Here is a 21,606-nt window from a genome sequence, read left to right on the forward strand (position 1 = left end):
TCTTAGAGAGCATGGCAGAAAGGATGAATGGTCACTGTAGAAGGACGCCTGAGTCTGGAAGGGATGGTTGTAGCCTAGTATTTGTACTGCAATAATGCCATGGTCCTGGAGATGAGGCTGGTTCCCAGATGCTGGGTGTGCTCAGAGAGGCTGTGCTGATGTCTACAGTGAGGCTCAGGAGTTTGGAAATGGCTTGTGTGTTGATGCTGTCTGCAGATAGCTGTGAAATGACCCTTTTTATCCATAAGCATAAAAAGGTAAATGGCTACAGTTAAAAACAGCTGGTGTTAAGCTTTGGAAATGGGCAGCAGATCAGAAATTGGAAGGGAGGTAATAAGGCAATCAGAGGGAAACTAAATGCTAGACCTCTGGATGCGTGCTCCTATTTTTGTGGTCCCCAGGCCTGATGTGTGCTTTGCTTTTCAATTCCTCTTCAATTCCAGTAGTAAACAGTAAGGTCAGACAAGATGCGACTGGGATCTCGGTGCTGTTCCTGTTTGTTCAATGTCATTTGGATACTCAAGTTTCCACAGGGAAAGATTCAGCCCTTTTTTATCAAGTGCAATATATCTAGTCAGTGGGCACACATCCAAATCCACCCTCTCTGCCCCATGGCTGGTGTATTAAGTGGAGTTCAGATGTAGAAAATTCATGTTCCTGGTATATTATTGAGTAGAAATCAGACATAGAAAACTCATGTTCCACTGTCTAAAATATTCTGGGCTAAAACAGAAAAGGTTCTGCCAGACTCGGCTGCTAACCTGCCTGCCAGATTGAGATCTGGTCTGAACAGTGCCACTCACAACCAGTTGGCTCTCAGATTTCTGCTATTTTGGACTATTTCCTGAGATGGACTAGACTGCTTAGCTCTTTCAAAGTGCTCCAGTGAGTTCCCCTGTGGTGACCAGGCTCCTGGGGACATTTTGTCCTTGAGTTTTCTCCAGCTGATTTCCACCCCTGCACCTGCAGAGCCCCTTAAGCATCAGGGGTTTCCAAAGGCAAAGGAGAGGTGACAATATTATCCCGACAGGGGCAGAGGAACCTGCTGGCTGAGAGACTGGTCCTGAGAGCGGGAGATGGTGCATGGTGCAAATGGATTATACAGGGGCGATGCAGCCACAGATGTGGTGGCTGTAATGGTTGTTTTACCTTTCTGGTGGTCAAGGTAGCAAAGACAACTGTGAGATGTGACAGAAACACTCTGGTACACATTGGTGTTTTGGATAGTGGGAATGGTAATGCTTCTCCTTAAGGAGGCTGCTAGTTGTAGAGCTGTTATGTGACTTTAATGGAATGAGGAATCAGTGAGGCTTCAATAGCTGAACATGAGAAGAAAGTGCCCAAATTGCAAATATCTGTCTTTCTGTCTATCTGTGCCTGTCTGTGCTTGAAATCTGGATAGCTGGGCTCAGGGAATAACATTTAACACAGCCGCTGACAAAGCGCAAAGAAGTATTCCTCACGGTGCTCCTCTTGAGATGACGATTATTGTCCCAAATTGCAAATATCGGTGTGATGACAGAGAAGTAGCATCATTTAAACAGTTGAACCAATGTGTGAGCTGGGACCAGAACCTGAGAAGGAGTTTGAAAACCAAGCTCCAACCCAAAGCCCCTTAGGACTGCGAAGAACAGGATGTGTTAAGGTACCTGCAACAACATGCAGTTTCACTTACCTTTTCCAAAACAATCATGCCCCACGGCCCACGAAGGAAAAAAAAAATGGGCGATTTTTTTTCCCATGTAGACGCATGCGTTTACTTCCAGTCCCCGAGTACCTGCCAGCCTGAGCCCCGCGGTCATTCCACGGAGGGGGGGTGGCAGCGGTGCGAATAAATGCGGGCGGGGGGGGGCGAGGCAGGGAGCCCCGCCGGGGCGCCCGTGCCCGCACCTGTGCGCGGCCGCGGGGCGCCTCCGCCCGGCGGCGCGGACCGAAGCGCGGCGGAGGCGGCGGCGGAGGGGGGGAGCAGCTCCGCCGCGGGCGTCCCGGCCGCGCTGAGCACGTCCCGCCGGGGAGCGGCGGGGCCGGGCCGGGCTGGGCTGTCACGGCGGCGAGGGGCATTGTCGGCAGCGGGGCGGCGGCGGGGGGAGCCGCGCGGGTGGGAACAATAGCGGCGGAGGGAGGCGAGGCGAGGCGAGGGAGGCGGCAGGCGCGGAGCCGCCGCCGGCGGGGCTCGGCACCCGCCCGCCCCGGGGGCAGCCGCAGCATAGCCCGCGGGCAGCCGCAGCCCAGCCCCGGGGCAGCCGCCCCGCAGGCTCCGCGAAGGGATGAGCCGGGCGGCGCTCGGCTGCGCTCGCCGCTAAAAGCGCCTCCATCCATCCCTCCTTCGCTCCCTCCCTCCCTCCTTCGCTCCCTCCCTCTTTTCTCTCTCTCTCTCTCTCTCTCTCTCTCTCGGCTCTCCTCCTCCCTAACTCACTGGATATTAGCAGCCGCCGGCCTCGCCGCCGCCTCTCCCCCAGCCATGAATCCCGCCGAAGGGGCAGCGGAGGACGGCGCTGTCCCCGACTCCGAGGTGGATGCCTTTTTCCGCACAGGTAGGGCAGCGGCGCGGCCGCGGAGGGCTCCGCCGCGGGATGCGGAGCTCGCCCTGGCACCGGGGGAGGAAGCGGCGGGGGGGGGGGGGGTGTCCCTGCCGGCCTCGCTTTGTCTGTCCGCGCCCCCCCCCGGCGCGGCTGCCTGGGGGCGCCCCTTGCCCGCCGTGGCCGCGGGGCTGCCATCCGCGGGCGGCGCAGCGACGGGGCGATCGCCGAGGGGAGGCAGGCAGGGCTGGCGCTGCCGCCGCCGCCGCCGGGCGGGGTAGCCGCCGCCGCCCCCTCGCCTTGGCCGGGGAGGCACAAAAGCCGCGCGGAGATGCCCGCAGAGAGAGGGGGCGTCCGCGCCCGCGGAGGGCAGGGGCGGGCGGGCCCGGCCGCGCCCCCTCCCCGGGCGCAGGGCGCTTTTCGGGGGAGCGCAGCCGGCTGCCCGCCCTCGTGCCCGGTGGGGCACCCCGGCCCCCGCCCGCCCGCGGGGACTCGCGAGCGTTTCGGGGCTCGGCGTGGGGGGGAGGCGCTCGGCTCCCCGCGCTCAGCGGCTGCTCAAGCGGAGCAGAAGTGCGGTTGGGCTACGGCGGTGCGTGGAGCGGGGCCTTCGTTAGGGATGCAGTGATGAGTTAAAGTCGCTGGGCAGCGGGTATGTGCCAGGTCTGTGCTACCTCTTCATAAGGTGGTGCGTGTCCGGTGGCCCTTTGAAACCCGACGGTGCGCGGGATCAGAATCTCAAGTGAAACAACCTGTGGTATTTTTTCTCCCCTTGTTCTGCAGCTAGACTCTTAAGAAAACATTACAGGCTTTTTGGTAGATTTTTAGTTAAAAAAATGTAAAGGATTAACTCCTTGTTTCATAGGGGGATTGACTCTTTTAGGCTAGGAATGACACATTGCCACAGCTGTTTGTCAAAACTCTGCTTTTCAGCTGCTTTTCTCCTTCTACCTGATCGTTCGCCGCGCGGAGCTCTTTGGAGCTCTTGGAGCTCCGGTTACAAAAAACAATTATGTAATCACCGAAACTTTAAAGAAGTTCATTCCTGCAGGCCTGCAGCAGCTCCATGGCTCCCTGCTATGGTAGACTGCACCCCGTTTATGGAAAACCCTTTGATCTGGAAGATAAGTGTAATAGGGTCTGGCTGAGTGTATCTTGTGATCCATAATTCATTAAACCATAGGATATTTGCATGTTGATTGCCTACCTGGTTACAAGCAAATTTCACGAATCTCAGCAGTATCAGTATTTGTGGGCTCCTGAAGATTTGTAAAAGAAAAAAAATCACCTGTTTGAAAACATTCTCGTAGTTAAGGTTCTTCTACCTTTCCTCTTTACCCTTTTTCCCCCAAAGCTAAATTGTTTTCCGGTGACACTGCCTTCTCAACATAAGCAGGTTGGCAGAACTGAATTGGGAGAGAATCAAGTCTGCCTTGCTTATAAGAAAAAAAAGTATCCCTAAATAAGGAAAAAGCACAAAGACTCCTATGACTAGACACACTTTCCTTTCTGGCTTCACTAGAAATTTTACCTACAGAATCATAAATACACTTGTTACCCGCCTTAATGCATTTAACCTGAAGTTTCCAGAAGGTCTCTTAGTATTTCTGCTTCTCAAGGAAACAAAGTCATAGAAACACAGGCCTGGAAGGGATGTCTAGGCCACATCCTTGCACTGAGGCAAGAATAACTATGTTAAGTCCATAGCTGATGGTTGTCTAATCTGTTTTAAAAAGCTTCATTAAAGAAGACTGCAAAATGCTTGTTTCTGCGCCATTGCGTACCTTTCTGGACACAAAATGCTGACATGAAAAAAATCTGTTAGTAATTAATCTTTATTGTCGTGATTTGTAATTACCAGCCAAATATCACTGAGAAATGGGGAAAAAGGGAGCGATAGTGGGCTTGACTCCTGTGAAATTGCGGTGTATTTCGAGGTGGTTTCTGTGGTGCTTGTGTGCCCTGTTCGATTTGGGGATTTGCTTGCTCATGTTGTGACTGCCTAAAGTTGTTGTTGGTTTTAATGGACAGAACAGCTGATGTGGTGCTTATGGGAGAAACTGTAGCTGGGACAGTCAGGAAACACAACTGACTTTTCCAGTCCTCTTTTCCGCAGCAGTCAATGGCAGACCTGCCTGAGAAAGGACTGTGAGGCTGAGTCTAGTCTGTAATAGCTGCAAAGACCTGAATGAACTTCTTAGCATTCAAATATTTGCTTTTTCTTTTATTCCTTCTGTCCTGACTTGTATCCTGGATTGCTAAAACATCACCATTGTTGCTCATGTGCTTTTGTACATTCACAGCACAGTGAACAAAAACGAATCTATATGTCTTAAACACTAGCTGCTTCTGTAGGGCAAGTGTACACTAGACCACCTAAACTCTTCCCAAATTTATAGCTGCTGCATGGAAAAGCATACTCATGTCTCGTTATTCCCAGTGAAAAAAATGGAGTCCAAGCAACTTGCATCTCACTTGGAGGCTTTTAGCGAGCAGATGGGCTTTGCGCGGAGCCTCCAGGATCGATAGGCTGCTCTCTGGGAGCAGCCATGGAGGCTAATGGCACCGCGGCTCCCCTGCTAGCACCCAAAAGTGCAGGCATAGCAGCCCGCTATCACTAATAACAGTTACGATAGTAGGTGTCTGAGCTGTGTGTAGAAAGCCAAACCAAATGAATTAACACGAGGTAATGGAGAAGGGCCTGTTCTTGAGCTTGCGCTGATGAGAACTAGGAATAACTTTTTAGAAACGGGTGGATTTACGCCTGCGTGGTTGATATTGGAATTCAGTTAAGCGTCCCTAGAGAAATGCAGGATTGGAACTACTCTAATTTTCACCGTCAAGTATATGCAGAGAGTAATTCCATCTCCTTCCAGAGAATCACACTCGTGTAATTGGGATCAAAATTAACAGATAGAGGGACTTCAAGGGCAGAAATGACTATTGCAGTCTCCTACTCTGATTTCTGGGATAACATGGGCTGTTGAGCTGAGGCAGTAATTTCTGCATTAACTCTATCACTTCTGCTTGAGCTTATGTTCAAGTAAGAAACCAAATCTATGCCTAGATATACCTTATTAAGTTTCCTGTGTCTATTTTGGTGACATAATAAAACATGAGCGGGTTCTCGAGAAGAATTCTCAATTCAGTCTATATTAAATTTGCACCAAGACTTCTATGTTGCATGGAGCTGAATCCAATACCTGTTGTTTCAAATCAGATTAATGTAAAGGAAGTCGCCTTGTAAAGCCTACAAATGACAACCATCCCTTGGATATATGCATAGAGGGAAAGCTTTGTCTTTGTGCCTCAGCCTCAAGAATTTCTATGATGTGTTTTGCAAGCAGAGGTGAAACATAAGACAATCTTTTGCCAAAATTTTAAATATTTATAGAGGTCACTGACAGAACAATTTAGTAAAGTATTGATTACGGGAAAGGATAATCATTGATATTTTTTATCTACTAGCAGGTGCATTTTTCTTTTCTAAATCATATTTCTGCCACTTAAGTGTAACATTGATTAGATCTGATACAAAGACACAGAATTTGTCACTGATACTTCCTGTGGGTGAGTTCAGAATTGATATTGTTCTGTTGCCTTTGACTGCAATGAATTATTCTGTTTGCTTTTTGCTTTCCACCAGTAGGTTAGACTTTAGCATTGTTAATTTGTGTGCAAGTGACTGGCAGCTCTGCTACTAAATAACTTGGAAATGATTGGCAGTGGACAGGCTGTTTGATCAATAGATGTGCTTGAAATTGTCTGCAGAGAAGTGCTTCTTGAGGTTGATGGAATCAAGTGTCTCCTAGTAGAGCAGATAAATTGATTCAATTTAGATGTCAGTGGTGATGAGGTATTCGCATGATGCCCGACTTCCTCACCTAGAGACTTTATAATATATAAGGTCCAGTCTGGTAATGCTCACTGATAAAGGAGGGTCTGTGGTGGAGAAGACAGGTTGTGTGTACTATTTGGAAAGCTCCTGTGGTCTTTTAAGGTGGTGCTGTTAATTAAAAAATGTACTGCTCTCTGGAGACTTTGACCCCTGACCCTGTCAGGGTTATGAGTTTTGCTCCTTTCTTTCCTTATTGTCTAATATAGATGGTTTTTTATGTAACTGACATGTGGGAGAAGGGAATGGTTATCTTGCTATACATGAGGATCCAGATCCTCCCAAACCTCTGTCACGTGGTACCCCCAGTGCATGAGGGAGGTCATAAGGCTCTGCCTGTGCCCTTGTCCTTGTCCCATCTGCTCCAGGCACCCTCCACAGGGAGCTCTGCTGCTCCAGGGTCTGCTGGCAGGGAATTGGCCTGTAGACATGGCAAAGCGACACACAGGTGAATTGAGAGGCCTCGGTGGGAATGGCTATCGTTTTCCCCCTTCAGTCCTGCAAGCTCTGCTCAGAAATGGGTGAGAACCTGTGGTTTTGTGGGGTCTTGTGACAATAGGGAAAGAATCTCTATTGTCTGCTCCCGGAAGGCAGTGATCTTAAATTAGTGATTTAGTTCAGGAGAGGTGTGTACCCCATGTCTCCAAAGCGTTTCTTTCCCATCATTTCTTCCTCTTCCTTCAAAAGTACATACCAGACAATGGGAGTGACATCTGACAGTTATTTGTAATGTGTTTTTTCTGGATGAGATTGCACTGTGTTAGAGGACAGTAAGAAGACATTTATTCTCTTTGATATTAATTCAATTAACACTGAACAGAATTACTTCCAGAGGGAGAGACCTTTAACACCCAGCTTCTGTTCAGAGCTGATATTAACTGAAGTTAACAATCCTCGATTTCCAAAACAGGGTGAAAAAGGGAAAACGAGACTATAGCATGGGCATTAGCAAAGTTCATAGATGATTCAATAAGGTTTGATACAGCAGTTGTTGAAGCTACTGGAAATATCCTCTTGCCTTCACTGGGTTTTGGAGCGAAGCTCGGAAAGAAGAAAAGTGCTGTCCCAGAATTTTTCTGTCAGAGACCATTTTGCAGCAGGGCTTAGACAGCTGTGTGCCTGTCTCGGCTCTGCACCTGAGAGGGATGATGGGCTGCATGAATACAAGAGAGCATCTGACTTGGCTTGGCAGGTATAACTATCACTCTTTTTCCATGCTGTATCAAGTCCCCTAATAAACTGCTGGGGAAACATGAGGTTTTAGAACAGCTAAAGCAACTTTGGGATTCCCCCCCCTCCCCTTTCCCCCCAAGCATACACCCTCAATGTTAAGAGCCCATTGGGGAGTTCTCCGGCCGGACAGGTGTTCTGGGCCCCTTGAAGATTCAGGATGAAGTATTTTGTTGTTTCAGCTGCTGTGACCTTATGGTCTCTAGGAAGTTTGATTATGGATGTATAGCAGCTTTACTGCTCTGTGGTGACATGTACCGAACAGTACCCAGTGGTATTTAAAAGTCCTTCATAGTTATATCAAAGAAAATACTTATGGAGTATTAGGCCTTATAAACCCATAGCGCTGTGCATTTTATGTCTGGAACTTAAAATAAGTCATGAAACAACTTAGAAGTATTTGTGCTTTTGTTTGATTTGGATTGGTGTCCTGCTTTTAATATTTCTCTGGATAAACAACTCCCGTTTAACAGGCTTGTATGGCACACATGCCCTGTGTTTAACTAAAGGGACTCTGCTGCTGGGGGAATTTTGCACAGCGAATCTGGCAAGAGCAGCAGAGAATATTACGGTATACATGTTGGGAGGGAAAAAACCCTACATATGAGGGAAAAAAAGGCTAACAGCAAAGTCGAATATGATTGTCTGAATGAAGTCTAGAATAGAGGGCTGTAAAAGAAAAGTCATATTTTCTTTAAAATTTTTTCCACCCCATTCTAGGACCCATTTTGTTACTGTCATACATATCCAGAATAACTCAACCAACTTCAGAGGAACTGTTTGAGAATTTTCACTAACGTAGTTGAAAACAGAACTTGGCCCAGCCACTGCAACAGCAATCATAAATCTAGGTTTGAGTCAGTTACCTGGGCAATACGTGGACTGCAGCAGGTTGAAATAGGATTTAGTGTGTTTCATGTTAAGAGGGGAGTAATATCTCGGTGAAATATTTCAATTTTCGTGTCATGTTTCAGTTTTGGTTCAGAATGAGCCCAATGTTTGAACACAGGACAGAGACTTTTCTCTATTGTAAGGCATTGCAAAAGTCTCTGTGAGTATTGACAGAATAGTGTTAGCTTCCATCTTTTTTCATTTTCAACAAATCAGTAAAGATTGAAAGTGATCTGTTAGTGATGTATTTCACTGCAGCATTGAACATACTGTGTTCAAAAATCTCTGGAAGTTTAAACAATATCTGTTTCCTAATCAAGGACTTGAGCAATAACTCTATTTCTAATTTTAAATATAAATGCTCATTTTGCTTGCTCATTTTTGCTTAGAATAAATTGTATTTTTATTGGAATTCTTCCTCCCTGATCTACATGCGTGGCTTTGACTAAAATCTAGGCGTTTCTTCTGCTTCTTTGATATAATGACAGAGAACATATAGGTACCTAGCCCTAATTTGTTGCACTTCCACTTCAAGGCAACAAATTACCTTTAACACTAAAAATGAAATTCCTTTTTTGTACCCTTAATTATCTGAAACACTATTTCAGTGTCACTGATGGAACAAAACTACCATAATTGGGCAGACTAGTTTTTAGCGTAAGGTCACATCATGCTTTGTGGAGAATAATAAGAGGAAATGATCTTCAATTTAACATCACGGTGACTGGCAGACCAGCTGCTCTGGTCATTTCTGTTGTTGAAGTGGCCTTGGGAAAAAGAGGGGAGTGAGTGTTTGTGAAAGAAATTAAATTAACCTCCTCACATAACTGGTAGTACCCATGTAGGCTTAGTCAGTTGAGTTTAAGGGTTTTTTAACTCTGTGTGTATGTGTTTAACAAGCTGTGCTTAAATGGCAGAAGATGTGCCTTATCTTTTAAAATAAAAATCACTAAAAGGAAACAATTGACTCAAAGAACTTGGCCTCTTTGGAGGTGGCGAGTGTTTCTGTTAAAGGTGGGTGCTCAGTAAAACAGCAGAGGCAGCAGGTCAGACACGCTCTGGTGCAACCTGAGTATTGGGAGTCCTAGTTGGCTCAGGTTGGTTTATTACCTGAAAATAAAGCATGCGTGGCAAAAAGAGCCTTTTGAAGATTCTTTGGTAATACTGGAGCTCCTGGCATGGATCCCGATTCCTGGCGTGTACCCTGGCACTCCTGCTGTTTTAATCGCAACTGGCAGCCTCTGTTCGGAGCGGCATCAGCAGTGGGAAACAATAGTGTCTGATTCGTGTTTGTCAGCTGGGACAATAGGGCTGCTGATGGGTTGCGGTGGAGGAGAGCGTGTCCCCTTTGTATGGCAGTGCAGGCATGGCAGATGGCTAATTGGACATGATAAACCATGGGGGCCGTGGGGAAGAAGAGATCTGCAGGGATTAGCAGCTTGTATCCACCATGTTAAAAAGTATGTGTTTTAGAGATGCTCTTTCTCAACTTTAACTTTTTTTGCCATGACTATATCATTCAAAACCGAAGGGGGACACCCTAACTAAACTCTTTGCTTTTGCTAGTGTGAAGCACACTTCGTTAGCTGAGCAAATCATATTACTATATGAGAAGGTAGGAAAACACATAGCCCCCCAGAGACACTGGTGTGGCACTTAGTAAAATTAGCAGTGCATATTTTTCACCAGTCTTGTAAGTCGATGTCAAACTGTTGTACCAAACAAAGAGCTTTGTGGCATGCTTTTCGGAAGGAGTGGAAAGTCAAAATCTGCCATAGTTTATCTTTGTATGAATAGATGGACATCAATGTTACATCGCTGAAAAGCTAAGGTGATTAGTGAGATAGAACTTATTTCTTTAAATTTTATTAGATTCAGTGGAGTGTATACTGTGGAGCCAAGAGCTGAGGCTCTTGTTCAGGCAAACTTTCACTTATTTGAAACAGTTTAGTTTTTAAAAAAAAAAAGCTTCAAGATCTGCATCAATCTCAACTAGTTTTAATCATTAGTATGCTTTTAGTATGAAATTTGTAAGCTTAGCTGGTGACTTGCTTGGCTCTGGGCTAGCAGACCGTGAGCTCAAGGCCAATGCTGACGTGTAGTGACAACCTGTCTTAGAGTTACCTGGTAGCAGCAGACAGAAATTCATCCCTTTTAGATGCATTTTTAAATCCTTTTTGCTCATCCCTTGTTTAACTGCAAGATAAACCCCCCCAAAACTTTGGGAGTAATTCCACAATTTGCATTCATCTCCCCTCTCTCCATAAAGATGCTCAAAGAAGCTAGGCTGCAAATGGAACTTGTGCATTGGTGGCTGCTGCAGTAATCTGCACAGCTGTTGCTGGAGCTGCATTTAATTCCCTGTTTTGTAAAATGATGTTGGGTGTCTAGGATTGCTATTTTAGTGTTTCTCCTAACAATAATGTTATGGCATATAACATGTAAGATTAAATTGTAGTAAAAATAAATCTACAAGAGGTTTAAAAATAATAGCTAACAAGAAATATGCAGTACTCTGTGGAAGCAGATTTACTTTCTGTGGAAGTGTCTGGACTGTGTTCCTCTCCCACTGTTTACTACTGTCTTTTTCCCACAGGACAAATTTAGTGGAAATTCCAGATGAAAAGTTTCAACTGTGCTGTTGGTTTCAGCTGGCCTTTCAGGTTTTGTATCTGTCTGAATAGTCTGTGAAGCTATAGGTGCAGGAGAAACTGGTAGAGACCATTTGAAAGATTGTAATCGGATGTGTTTTTAAAAAAAACAACAACCAAAAAAAAACCTATAGCAGGGCTATATATCCTCTTATACAATATAATGTTATTATGTTATGATGGTTCTCTACTGGAATTTATTACTTGCATTATTGTTTCCATCATTGATTAATTCCTTCGGAATTAGATGCTGTATCAGCATTGGACAAAAAGATGGTCCCTGTCATGAAGTGCTTACAATAAAAAAAGCCATGTAGATTGTGAATTCCTTTAATCCAGGTTTTTTGCCTGAAGGACAAGCCAGTGGCATTATGGAGTCGATGTGGATCAGAGGGAATGGTTGAGAACAATGCAGTAAGTTACAAGTAGAAAAGGGGTGAAGGAGCGGTAAGAACTGTAGGGAAACCTGAAAATGTGGAAGAATGCAGTAAAGTTATCTGGCTGAGCACTTCAGAGAGTGGAAGGCTCTTTGCTGGGAAAGTGATCCTTGCCTGCACGCGTGCCGCCTCCGCTGAAAGGAAATGGATGATGTCAGTGGCGGAAAGGTCAGAAGCCAAAGGAAATTGCAGGAATAGGACAATAAGAGGTTTGGTTAGAACTGTAACTTTTGGGATGGAAAGCAAAACACAGGTTTTCTGGCACATTAGAGGAAAATATTGGAAGGGTTTGGGTGCTTAGTTAAAGGAGAAGATTGGCACAGCTTATACATATACTGTGCTTGGAATGAGAAAGTCAGCCATAGGATGCACTGCAAAGTGTTACAGGAAAAATAGCAAGGTTTTCTCTTCAAGATGCCCCTCAACATCTAAGACCGTTATTACCACACTGTGATCTCTTAATGGTGACTGTACCAGGTGCCTGTTTTGCTTTGATGCTGCAGAGATGAGGGGTTTCCTGATGAAGTAAAGCCTGACATGTAGCCAAAAGCCTTGGGTGTTCTGTTTCATGGTTAATGCCTCTTGTTCAGACAAATATGTCATGAAAAGCCAGCCTCCTTGGGACTGACTGCCACTGTGCTTGTAGCAATTTAAACTGCCCGCTTCCACACAGAGAAGCGGAGCAGAGAGTTTAGGCAGTGATGCTAATAGAAGCAGTCTGAAGCATTCAGATAAATTCAGTCCGATGGAGCAAGTCAAGCCTAACGGGTAAATAGTAATGATCTCGTGAGCTTCATGGACTCAGATCTATGGAATGTGATTCTCCACTTAACAGCTTGCTCCAGTTCAGCTCAATTCTGTTCAAAAGTTAGCGGGGGTATTAAATAGGTCAGCCATCTATTACAGATCCCTGTTAGCCTATCTGCTTCTTCAGGTTATTTATCAATTTCCTAATGAGAAGGTCTTGAAGAATTATTCCTTTGGGGCCAGGAGAAGGCTGCTAAACCTGGCTTGGCTTAAAACACCCCTAATATTAAAACCAAAGAATGGGAAAACCCTGTTGGTTAGCCGAGTTCAGATCGGTTAAAACTGTTCTTTGCCATAATGAGAATTTGTAAACCCTTACCAGGGAAAAAGATAAAGAAGCTGCTTGTCTACACTATTGAAGTGTGCAGTAAGGTGTAACCAGCAGCTCAGACTTGGTTGCCGTGATTGGAATTGATTTCAGCACTTGGTCCAGCTTCAGCTTGATCATAATGTTTGTGCCTGGGAGACTTATGATGTAGGTCATGTGCAGTAGTTCAAAACCAAAGGATAATAGGTTCTTACTCAGGTAGTCAAATAGGTTTCTACAGCTTCCACCTCAAAAATCAAGTAGTGCTCAAGATGTGCAGAATAAACAATAATTGCTTTGCTTGGCTCAGTGGTCCTCAGCTCTCCTTGGCATTGCAAGGAAGATGATAGTAATTGGCAATAATATGTAGAATAAGTGGTTTTCTTGAGGTTGTATAGACTTCATGTATATTCTGTTGTAAAAACAACACTCTTGGTCATGGAAAGTACCTTTACAAAGCTCTTCATGGTTTTAACTTGTGTTGACAAAGAGCATGAGCCAGGAAAAGCACACCAATCCCTTTTTACAGTAGGATTGTCAAAAGTCATGGCTAAAGTGACAGGTGAAATCAGAGATGTGCAAACACTCAGCTGCTCTTAAACCACTTGATATGGGTGCCTCTATATGGATGCGGGTGACCTGTTTCAGACAGGCAGGTTGTATGTTTTGGCCTTAGCCCTGGAAATGAAATTAACACAACTTTCTTATGTCCACACTAACCAGTCAAACTGTCTTAAGATTTTATTACACTGACCCTATTTTTAAATATACATAGGTCAGACCACATCTGGTATAAAAAATGGCCTACTGCCAGTGACAGCAGAGGAACTACAGTAATTTACACAGGCTGAAATTCTGGCTCATGTTCAGCTGACAAACTTGTGTGGGGATGGGGCCAAAGAGGACTGGTAGCAGAGTAAGGATATTTCTAATATAATGTGTTAAGACATCCAGATGATTTTGCTCATCACCATGGTGTCTGAACACTCACAAAATGAGGCACTTGGGCTCCGCGTCCACTCTGCTTGCTATTAGGTATGGTCCCCTGTGCCTTCTTTGTGACGAGCATGCTGCTGTGAAAGTTGCATCTATTAAATGCTAAATGTAAGAGAGATTTAATGACATGCTATTAAAAAAGTTCCACCTACCTAAAAATGCTTTGCTTTCCAGCCCAGGTTTCGTAATATATTCCATATTTTACAGAGATCTCTTCATGAAGAGAATGCTGTCAGAAACCATTTACAGCTCTGATCCTGCTTTTTTGTCTTTTACGAGTGCCGAATTCCCTTTTGCAGCAGATCCAACCACTCTGCAGTGAGATTTTGATGTGGATGTCTCCCATGGGTGCATTAGTTACTCAGGGGCATTGGAAGGTACCTTCTGACTGGTTCCATGCTGCATAGTTTAACAGAGCTATAAACATAGTATATGACTTCCTTTTCTTCATCCAATTTTTCCTCACACTTTTTCCTTTTGGTATATTTCTAGCAAATGTAAGATCTGGGTGTCCCTATTCCAAATGGAGCCATTCTGTTAGTGTGGCATTGTCCAGGGTAGAAAAAACACCCCTGCCCCTTATTTACCAGCAATATTCCTTGTGTAGCATGTCAATGAGAGAATTATATAGGGTTGTATTTAGGCACTACACCAAGTAGTAATTATTGCACTGATAAGAAATATAGTCATGTTGCATCTTCCTATGTGAATGTATTGCAGAAAGAAAAGTTTTCTCTTTCAGTTACCTTTGTATTTTTTTTTTTTTCCTTTGGAGACAGAAGCTGTGGGAGCAGCTGTAGAGCAGGCGGAGATCACCAGGCTGTGAACTGCGGAGATCTGGGAGAGAACTGTCCCCTGCTGTAAATGTTGTCACCCTTCATTGCTCTACTATTGCTCCCCAGCCAGTGTTGGGGTCAGCCTTGGCTGCCTTGGGGTCAAACCTCAGGGCTTTTGCCTGGTTGCTTCATCCACCGCAACTGATGCTTAAGAATAAAAGGTTAAGAATAAAAGGGAGCTTATCTGAACCCTCGTGAGTGCCAGGGCCTTGTATACCTGGAAGACTTGGGAAGAAGCAAATCTGCTCCCTGCCTCTGTTTTTTAACTGTCCCAAATCGAGATGGGCCTCAGTCCTGTTGAGCTTGAGCAAGCGTGTTATGGGGGAGATGCTCATTCCTTGTCCCTCTTCCTGCTTCTGGGGCACACAGATTGGCTCTTCTGCACATAAAATAGAAGGCTGAATTTCAGATGAGACAAACTTTATACAGATTAAATGGAAAATCCTGAAACTAATAGGATAGCGCAGAGGGCAGACTTAGTGTGCCTAACTAGCAGGCATGCTAAGCGCACACACAAACAAAGCAGGACTAAGCTCCTTTTTATCTAATGTGCAGCTATGTTAACAGCTGCAGCTAATGACTTCTAAAGGGATCTCCTCTCCTGGCTCCCTTTTGGCTCTTACAGTCTATGTATATATTTTCCCTGAGATGAGAACTGTTCCAGGAACTGAATTAGTCTCCCTAGTCATTACTTTTCCTTTTGGTGTGTGGACACCCTGCAAACAGTGGCTCAGACAGCAGCCTGGAGCAGTTGCCTTTCAGAGGAAGCCAATTGTAGCAATCTATTTTTAAAAGGTTATGTTCATGAATTGGATTTTATGACCTGATTTGAACTGTGTTGGGTACATATGTGTTGTGCAGCTGCAGCCTGAGTCCACAGGAGTGTCACTTTTCACCATTTCCCTGTTGCAATTTTAGCTGTTTTCTGAACATGCGCAGCTTTGAAGCTCTGTCTTTACCTGGCTCGGCATGAATAACATACCAGCCAATTATCAGATGGTAACAAATTATTCTCTCCCTCCTCAATCCTGCTTGTTGTGTGTGTTAACAATGGAGAATTGCAGATCTTTTGCTGAAGAAACTAAAAACATGTTTGTCATATTCCAGCTTCTTGGCTGCCTTGTTTTCCTTCAAGAGGCATGAGTCTGCAGTTGCAGCTGTATTGCTTTATAAAATTCTATTATGTTTTTTTTAATTTCGGTTATCTGTAAAAACTGATTTAAAAATCCCCCATGACCAAAGAGTTCATGCAGTAGTTTAAGTAAGTTTCATCCCCAACTTTGCTGTAGAGTTACAGATATTGGTACTACTTAAGACCCCAATGCACTAGAGTTACAAACACTCCTATCTCACAGCTACATTAAATGAAGCTTGAGCAACACTGATGTGGAAAGGCACAGACTATTGCCACATCAGTACCTTATGTGTACTATGTACCCGTGGAGTGTCCTATGGAGTTGGGCACATCCTTGCGCAGTTGTTCTTAACACTGGTGGGTCAGGAGCTTTATGGAGAGACGCTGGGCACTGGATTTGGCTTTTGCCTCCTTACATGAAGCATTCGGCATGTAGGAGGGGGTATAAACAGTGTATTCAGTCTCTCTGAACTGTCTCAGTATTTCTGTTGTGTATTTTACACAGTATTTCTGTTGTGCTGGAGTAACTTGAGTTTATTCTCAAGCAAAAACAAATGGGCAAACTGTTATAGATTGCTTTGGATTGTGTATGTATTGTCAAGAAAATTTTCTGTTTCAGTGATGTGCTTTTACACGCAGATGAATAAATGAATATGTTTGGAAGTTTAAGACTTGTTATGAAGGTGGTGGTTGTACTATAATCCTACTGGGACTGTAAAGATAGGATCTTTAGATGGGAAGTCTCAAGGGACTTATAGGCGCTGATGGTTCTCCAGCTGGTACACATCCATTTGAGCCACTAAGAGGCACTTTGATGATGAAAATGTACTTTTTTGAAGCTAAAACTGAGGTTCACAGTTCTGAAGCTGTTGGTGTAGCTAAACAGCCCCCCCCCCCCAAAGCAATTTCTGGAAAGGAAGGCTGTATTCCTAATGTCGTGGCCACAGTCCTATTTGAATAGCTGTTTTCTCTTCTTGCTTCCCTGCATTCCTGTTCTAAAATTGTGCTGTGTAATGTTGGTGTGTGTAAATAGGTAGGTATTGAATTTGACCATACAGACTGTTGCATTTTAGTGTTGAACAATAATTCTTATCTGTGACTATTCCACCGAGGGCTCCAAGGTGAAGACACTGTTCTTAGCACCTCCAGTGTCTTTGCATCATCTCCTTAGCTTTAGGGAAGGTAAAATAAACACTGCTTTTACCAGCTGCATATCAGGAATGGCACGTGCAAACTCCATGTCCAGGCACCCCATCCTTCCTGACCGCTACCAAAGCAGATGGGGAATACGAGGACTTCCATTGTGTCAGGTCCTGGTGTGCGAGTCTGAAGGGAACTTCCTCATATCTTGAGCTTTTCCTGTCCACGTAGGTCCAGCATGTCACAGCTCTTTGTTTAAGATGGCAAAGTGCTCTGGGATCCTGCAGCATGAAAGGGGCCATAAAATGTAAGATGATGTTATTGTAATTAAAGTTTATAAGCTGTTAAACACCACATGTTGGCCAGGCAGAGCTTTCCTGTTTCTCCTGCTTGATAAGGGGCTTGTAGTGAACACTTGTTGTGTGCAAAGAAGAGCTTCCACTGGCAAAGGAAAAGACTACTGACGCTGTCTCTGGTGTCCCAAATCGACAGATTCCTGGTCTGGTGCTGTCTGGAGCTAAGTCTTAGCACCAAGTCTTCCCAATATGTCAGCTCTCATCTGTTCTCTGGTCTGTGGTTCTTGTACAGGGTAAAAAAGCTTTTCTGACAGGAGCTCTTGAGCTTCAGCAGCCATAACTTTTCTGAGGCTTAAGTAAAGCCTGGCCTGCCTTTGGTGCTGCACAACTCTCATACTTGTAACAGCTTAGTCTGGTGGTGTCTGCTCATGTAGGTGCAGTCAGCAACTTTTGCTCTAAAATTATCAGTATTCCAGAGCTATATTTACAAGTGGCAATGTTGTTGCAATGGAAATGCCTCAGCAGCAAGATTGTATTGAGGGAACAAGTTTCACATCTGTAAGGTAAAGCAATTGTGCCTTTTTGGATGGGAGCTACAGTGTGGGTAAAGGAAGCTTATGTGGGAGAACAGCATCTTCTATAAGGCTTTTTATTCTAGACATCTCGCCTTTTCTGGTTCCCATCAGAGATGTGGGTTCCTCTGTTGTTCTTCATCTCAGATATCAGTTTTCACCTTGCTTTAACTGAGTCATTGAGCTGAAAGAAGATTTTTGCATTGGAGTAATGCTAAGAAGAGATTGCTTCCCTGGACAGTGAAGCCCTTGGTCCAGTTATTCTGTGCCCCTCTTGTCATCATTAAAGCTCTCAGTGTTAGATGGTGAGCAGCCCACGTCATCATCAGCTTACTCTGTTGCTGGACCCTGCAGTGAAACCATAATCGTGTTTGTCATCATAGTATCTTCCCATGTAATGTGATTTTTTACAAATCTAACATTGTGCTTTCTCTGCAGGAACAACAAAAAGATAGGATGTGAATAGCAGTGTTAGCACAAGTAAGCAAGTATCCTGTCATCTGAAAGTTGTGGACAAACATTAACTTAATTTTCACTTTGTAAGACTGAGGTCATGGATAAGTTTAGTGGCATAATACAGAGAACAGAAGATGTAGATCCTACTTCTGCTTTGCCCTACTGGATGGCATTACCCAATTAGCATTGCTCCATGCCTCAGTTTCCCTCTGAGAATTGGGTAATTGGCTGCGGATGAAAAGCACTATATAATAACAACACTTAAAGCAGTGCGTATAATGATTATTAACAGGGAAACGCTGTCATCATCTCCATTTTATAAATGTGAGGAACTGAGGCAGAAAATGGCTTGCCAAAAGCTATTGATGTGGCTGGGACGAGAGTCCTCATTAGACCTCGGGACCTGCTGGCGGCCAGGCCAGCCTGAGGCTGCGTGCTGGTAATCACCCTCTCCCTACGGCTTCGGAGTAACTGTGGCTCTATTAATGCGGAGGACTTTGTGTGGAACAGATTTAGGCTCACTCCTTTTGGTGCTCCTGCTGAGTGAGTTGGAAAAGTAATAAACAAAACAGCATTTATCTAGGAAAGAGGTTTTAGAGTCCTCTATTTCTAACAAGAACGCATTAACAGTACAAAATACGGGGCAACATTGTTCTAATTAGTTTTCTGTCAAAATTAAGTCTATTGAGTTCAATAGGAGCAGATTTAGGCCAACACAGTGTCTTTGAAAAATTCATAGGACTTCTCGCCCTGTTGTTTTGAATATGAGTTGAAGCTTCATGGTCATTGAACCTCCTTTGGGCAGAGCTTTACTCCTCATTTGACATGCTCTCCCTCTTTAAAAGCCAGCTTCTTAGAGTAATTTGAATCCATCTTATTTTAGGGTATATATTTAGTATCCAGCTGATTATTTTATTTATTTTTTCCTGTCCAAAGTTCTTGGATAGCAAGACCATTAAGAAATCTGTGTTGCCAAACCAGTTTAAGACTTTTGAAACTCCAATTACCTGCTGAACTCTTAAAAAGTAATTTAGTAATGGAAGTGGTGAATGCTTTCTGCAGTGTTTAAGGATTGCTTACAGAGATAAAATGGTTTTGTCTGGAAGTCAGATAAATACTTTTATGATGAAGCATATGTGCAACCAGTTTTCTTCTCTTTTTGAATGAGTCCAAAGAGTCTAATCCTTCAAAATATCCTCAAACAAATTCTGGACTACTAGATCCTGTGTTCTTAAATTAAGACCACCATTCAGTATTTTACACCAAAGGAGCACCGTTCACTTTTGGATCTTAATGTATTTTACAAAGTCAAATGTATTCAGTCTAACAACTTCTGTGCAACAAGAAAATATCATTATCCATTTAACGACTGTGTTAGCCAGCAGGAGGACATGATCTGGATCACACATCGGGCTGGTAGCAGAGACTGCTGGAACATGATATGGGATGAAGGTGTGTTTTAAGTAGGAAACTGGGAGGAAAGATTCTTGGAGTCTCTTGCTGCCTTTGACACTGATTCGGATGCATTGCTGGATGTGGGGGTGACTGCCTCTGGCAGGTGAGCAAAAAGAGACTGCAAGGCTGTTTCCCTCCTGCTCTGGGAGCTGCAGATTATATTTGCATGAGCTGTTTTGAGAGGGCAGAAAAGATCTTGCATTCAGTTTTCATTTGACAGGTCTGTGTCCCCAATCTGTGGCCACATCCCTCCTCTGCTGTGGGCTGATGTCCCTCATTTGGCACTGTGCCTGCAGTTTTGGGGTCAGAAGGTCTGTGGGGTTTCCCTAGTGTGGCCAGCTGATCCATGTTGTGTTTTATCTTTCTGGTCTGGGTACATTCCCTTCCTCTTTGCGGAGGGAGCCATGTCTGCTTGAAGAACAGGGGATTGGAAAGTCGCAGTTTGTAGGACCCAGCTGTAAAGGTTGCAGGTTTACTGTGTGTTTAAATTTTTCTTTCTTTTAGGAGTTGCTTTTGTATTTTTCAGCCTCGTTGGGCCAACAAATCCCATCCAGATCACCTGTCTCTGGTTTTGCATTATTTCTGCTTGGTGTTGGCTGACCCCAGGTGGGATCAATCCCACGGGGTGGCCAGCAGCAGGCTGTGGCTGGGGCAGCAAAGTAGCTGTGTGAACAGCGGCAGCGTTTGGAGAGGAGTAGCTCACCTCCCTGCTCCCGGACAGGTAGCGAGCTCTGCTTTTCCCACCGGGGAGGTCTGAGTGTGGTGGTGTTAGCCACTTCCCCTTCTCCAGTCTCTGCTGGATCAGGTGAGGATTAGGCCCCAAATACTGTGTGTGTGTTTTTGTTTTGTTTACAGATAGCACTTTCTGTATGGGAGAGAAGCTCCCCAGCTCTTCCAGTGCGTTTCTATTTTTAAATTAGTCTGTCTAGTTTTGGGTTGACTGAAACGGATGTGCCAAGCTCAGTTTCGGGAGGTGATCAAAGCCATGCTGTGAGCTGAGAGATGCCTGTCTCTGGGAATGGCTAGGTAGTATTAACAGGACATAGTTATCCTTAAATGAAGAAACTGGTTTAAAAATGACACTCACTAGTACCCACATGTATATTTTTAATTGAACTAATTGAACTAGCTGAGTGGTGTTTCCCTCAAGTCACGCCCTGACGTTTTACAGTACCTGTTTCATTTGGTGTCACATATGAGAGTTCATCTGTCATTTTTTTTCCTGAACAGTATCTACAGCTGTGGCCAGATGTGCTGTTTAGGTTGCAGCTGAGGCAGGTTCAAAGGCTACTGCTGCCCCGTGGCTGGGCACTGCCCCTGCTGCTGCGGGGCCTGTATCTGCAGATGTGACTGCACGTGCAGCCCTTCCCTAACCCAAATCAGTCAATGATCTGGGTTAAAGACAAACCTCCTTGTTTTTAAATAGTAAGCCAGCCTGGATCATTTTGACACAACCGGGTTAGGGAGCGACCGTGCAGACATAGCGACAGATTGGGGGGGGGTGGCGACACAGCTCTGCTGCAGCCTCATCGGGCATTTGACCACAGGCTTGGCAACGTTAATGGGGGGTGAGTTCGTAACCCTCCCTTGCTTTTGTCTTATACAATAGCCTTGTCTAATGGGAAATAGTGAAATATTCTAAGGGCTGGAAATGCAGCTGATGTTTCCTGGGCTTTGTGTCTGATTATCAGAGTCCAAAGTCTGAAGCTGTATATAGTGTATGTACTTGTAGGTGCAGTCCTGCATCAGGGCCTGGTAGTGGCTATATTTTCCCCTGCAGGCAATTTAGAGCAGCCTCAAGGTTCCCCTAAACTGCAGTGGCTTTCATGGGCCATCAGGAAGCTGTTATCCAGCCAGGATGTGCTGGGTAACAGCAGGGATTTCCAGGTCTTTGTGTGTGACTGACCCTTACGTGGTCCTGATGTGAGATGCACTGTGTATTTTCCCCACCTTCTGTATGTGCTGATGGGGGCAGATATAATGAGG

At 44.8% G+C, this 21,606-nt stretch overlaps 1 protein-coding gene across 1 annotated transcript in view; it reads left to right on the forward strand.

Annotated features, from left to right (window-relative positions):
• The first annotated feature begins 2,429 nt into the window (after positions 1-2,429).
• The window catches only part of KALRN (kalirin RhoGEF kinase), a 530,846-nt gene continuing 511,669 nt past the window's right edge, over positions 2,430-21,606 (forward strand). Inside the window, exon 1 of the mRNA XM_067299320.1 lies at positions 2,430-2,534. Within this exon, the coding sequence (XP_067155421.1) occupies positions 2,462-2,534 (73 nt within the window). The 5' untranslated portion in view covers positions 2,430-2,461. The remainder of the gene's footprint in view (positions 2,535-21,606) is intronic.

The sequence above is a fragment of the Apteryx mantelli genome, chromosome 6 (genome assembly GCF_036417845.1).
Source record: "Apteryx mantelli isolate bAptMan1 chromosome 6, bAptMan1.hap1, whole genome shotgun sequence".
In the NCBI taxonomy this organism is placed as follows: Eukaryota; Metazoa; Chordata; class Aves; order Apterygiformes; family Apterygidae; genus Apteryx; species Apteryx mantelli.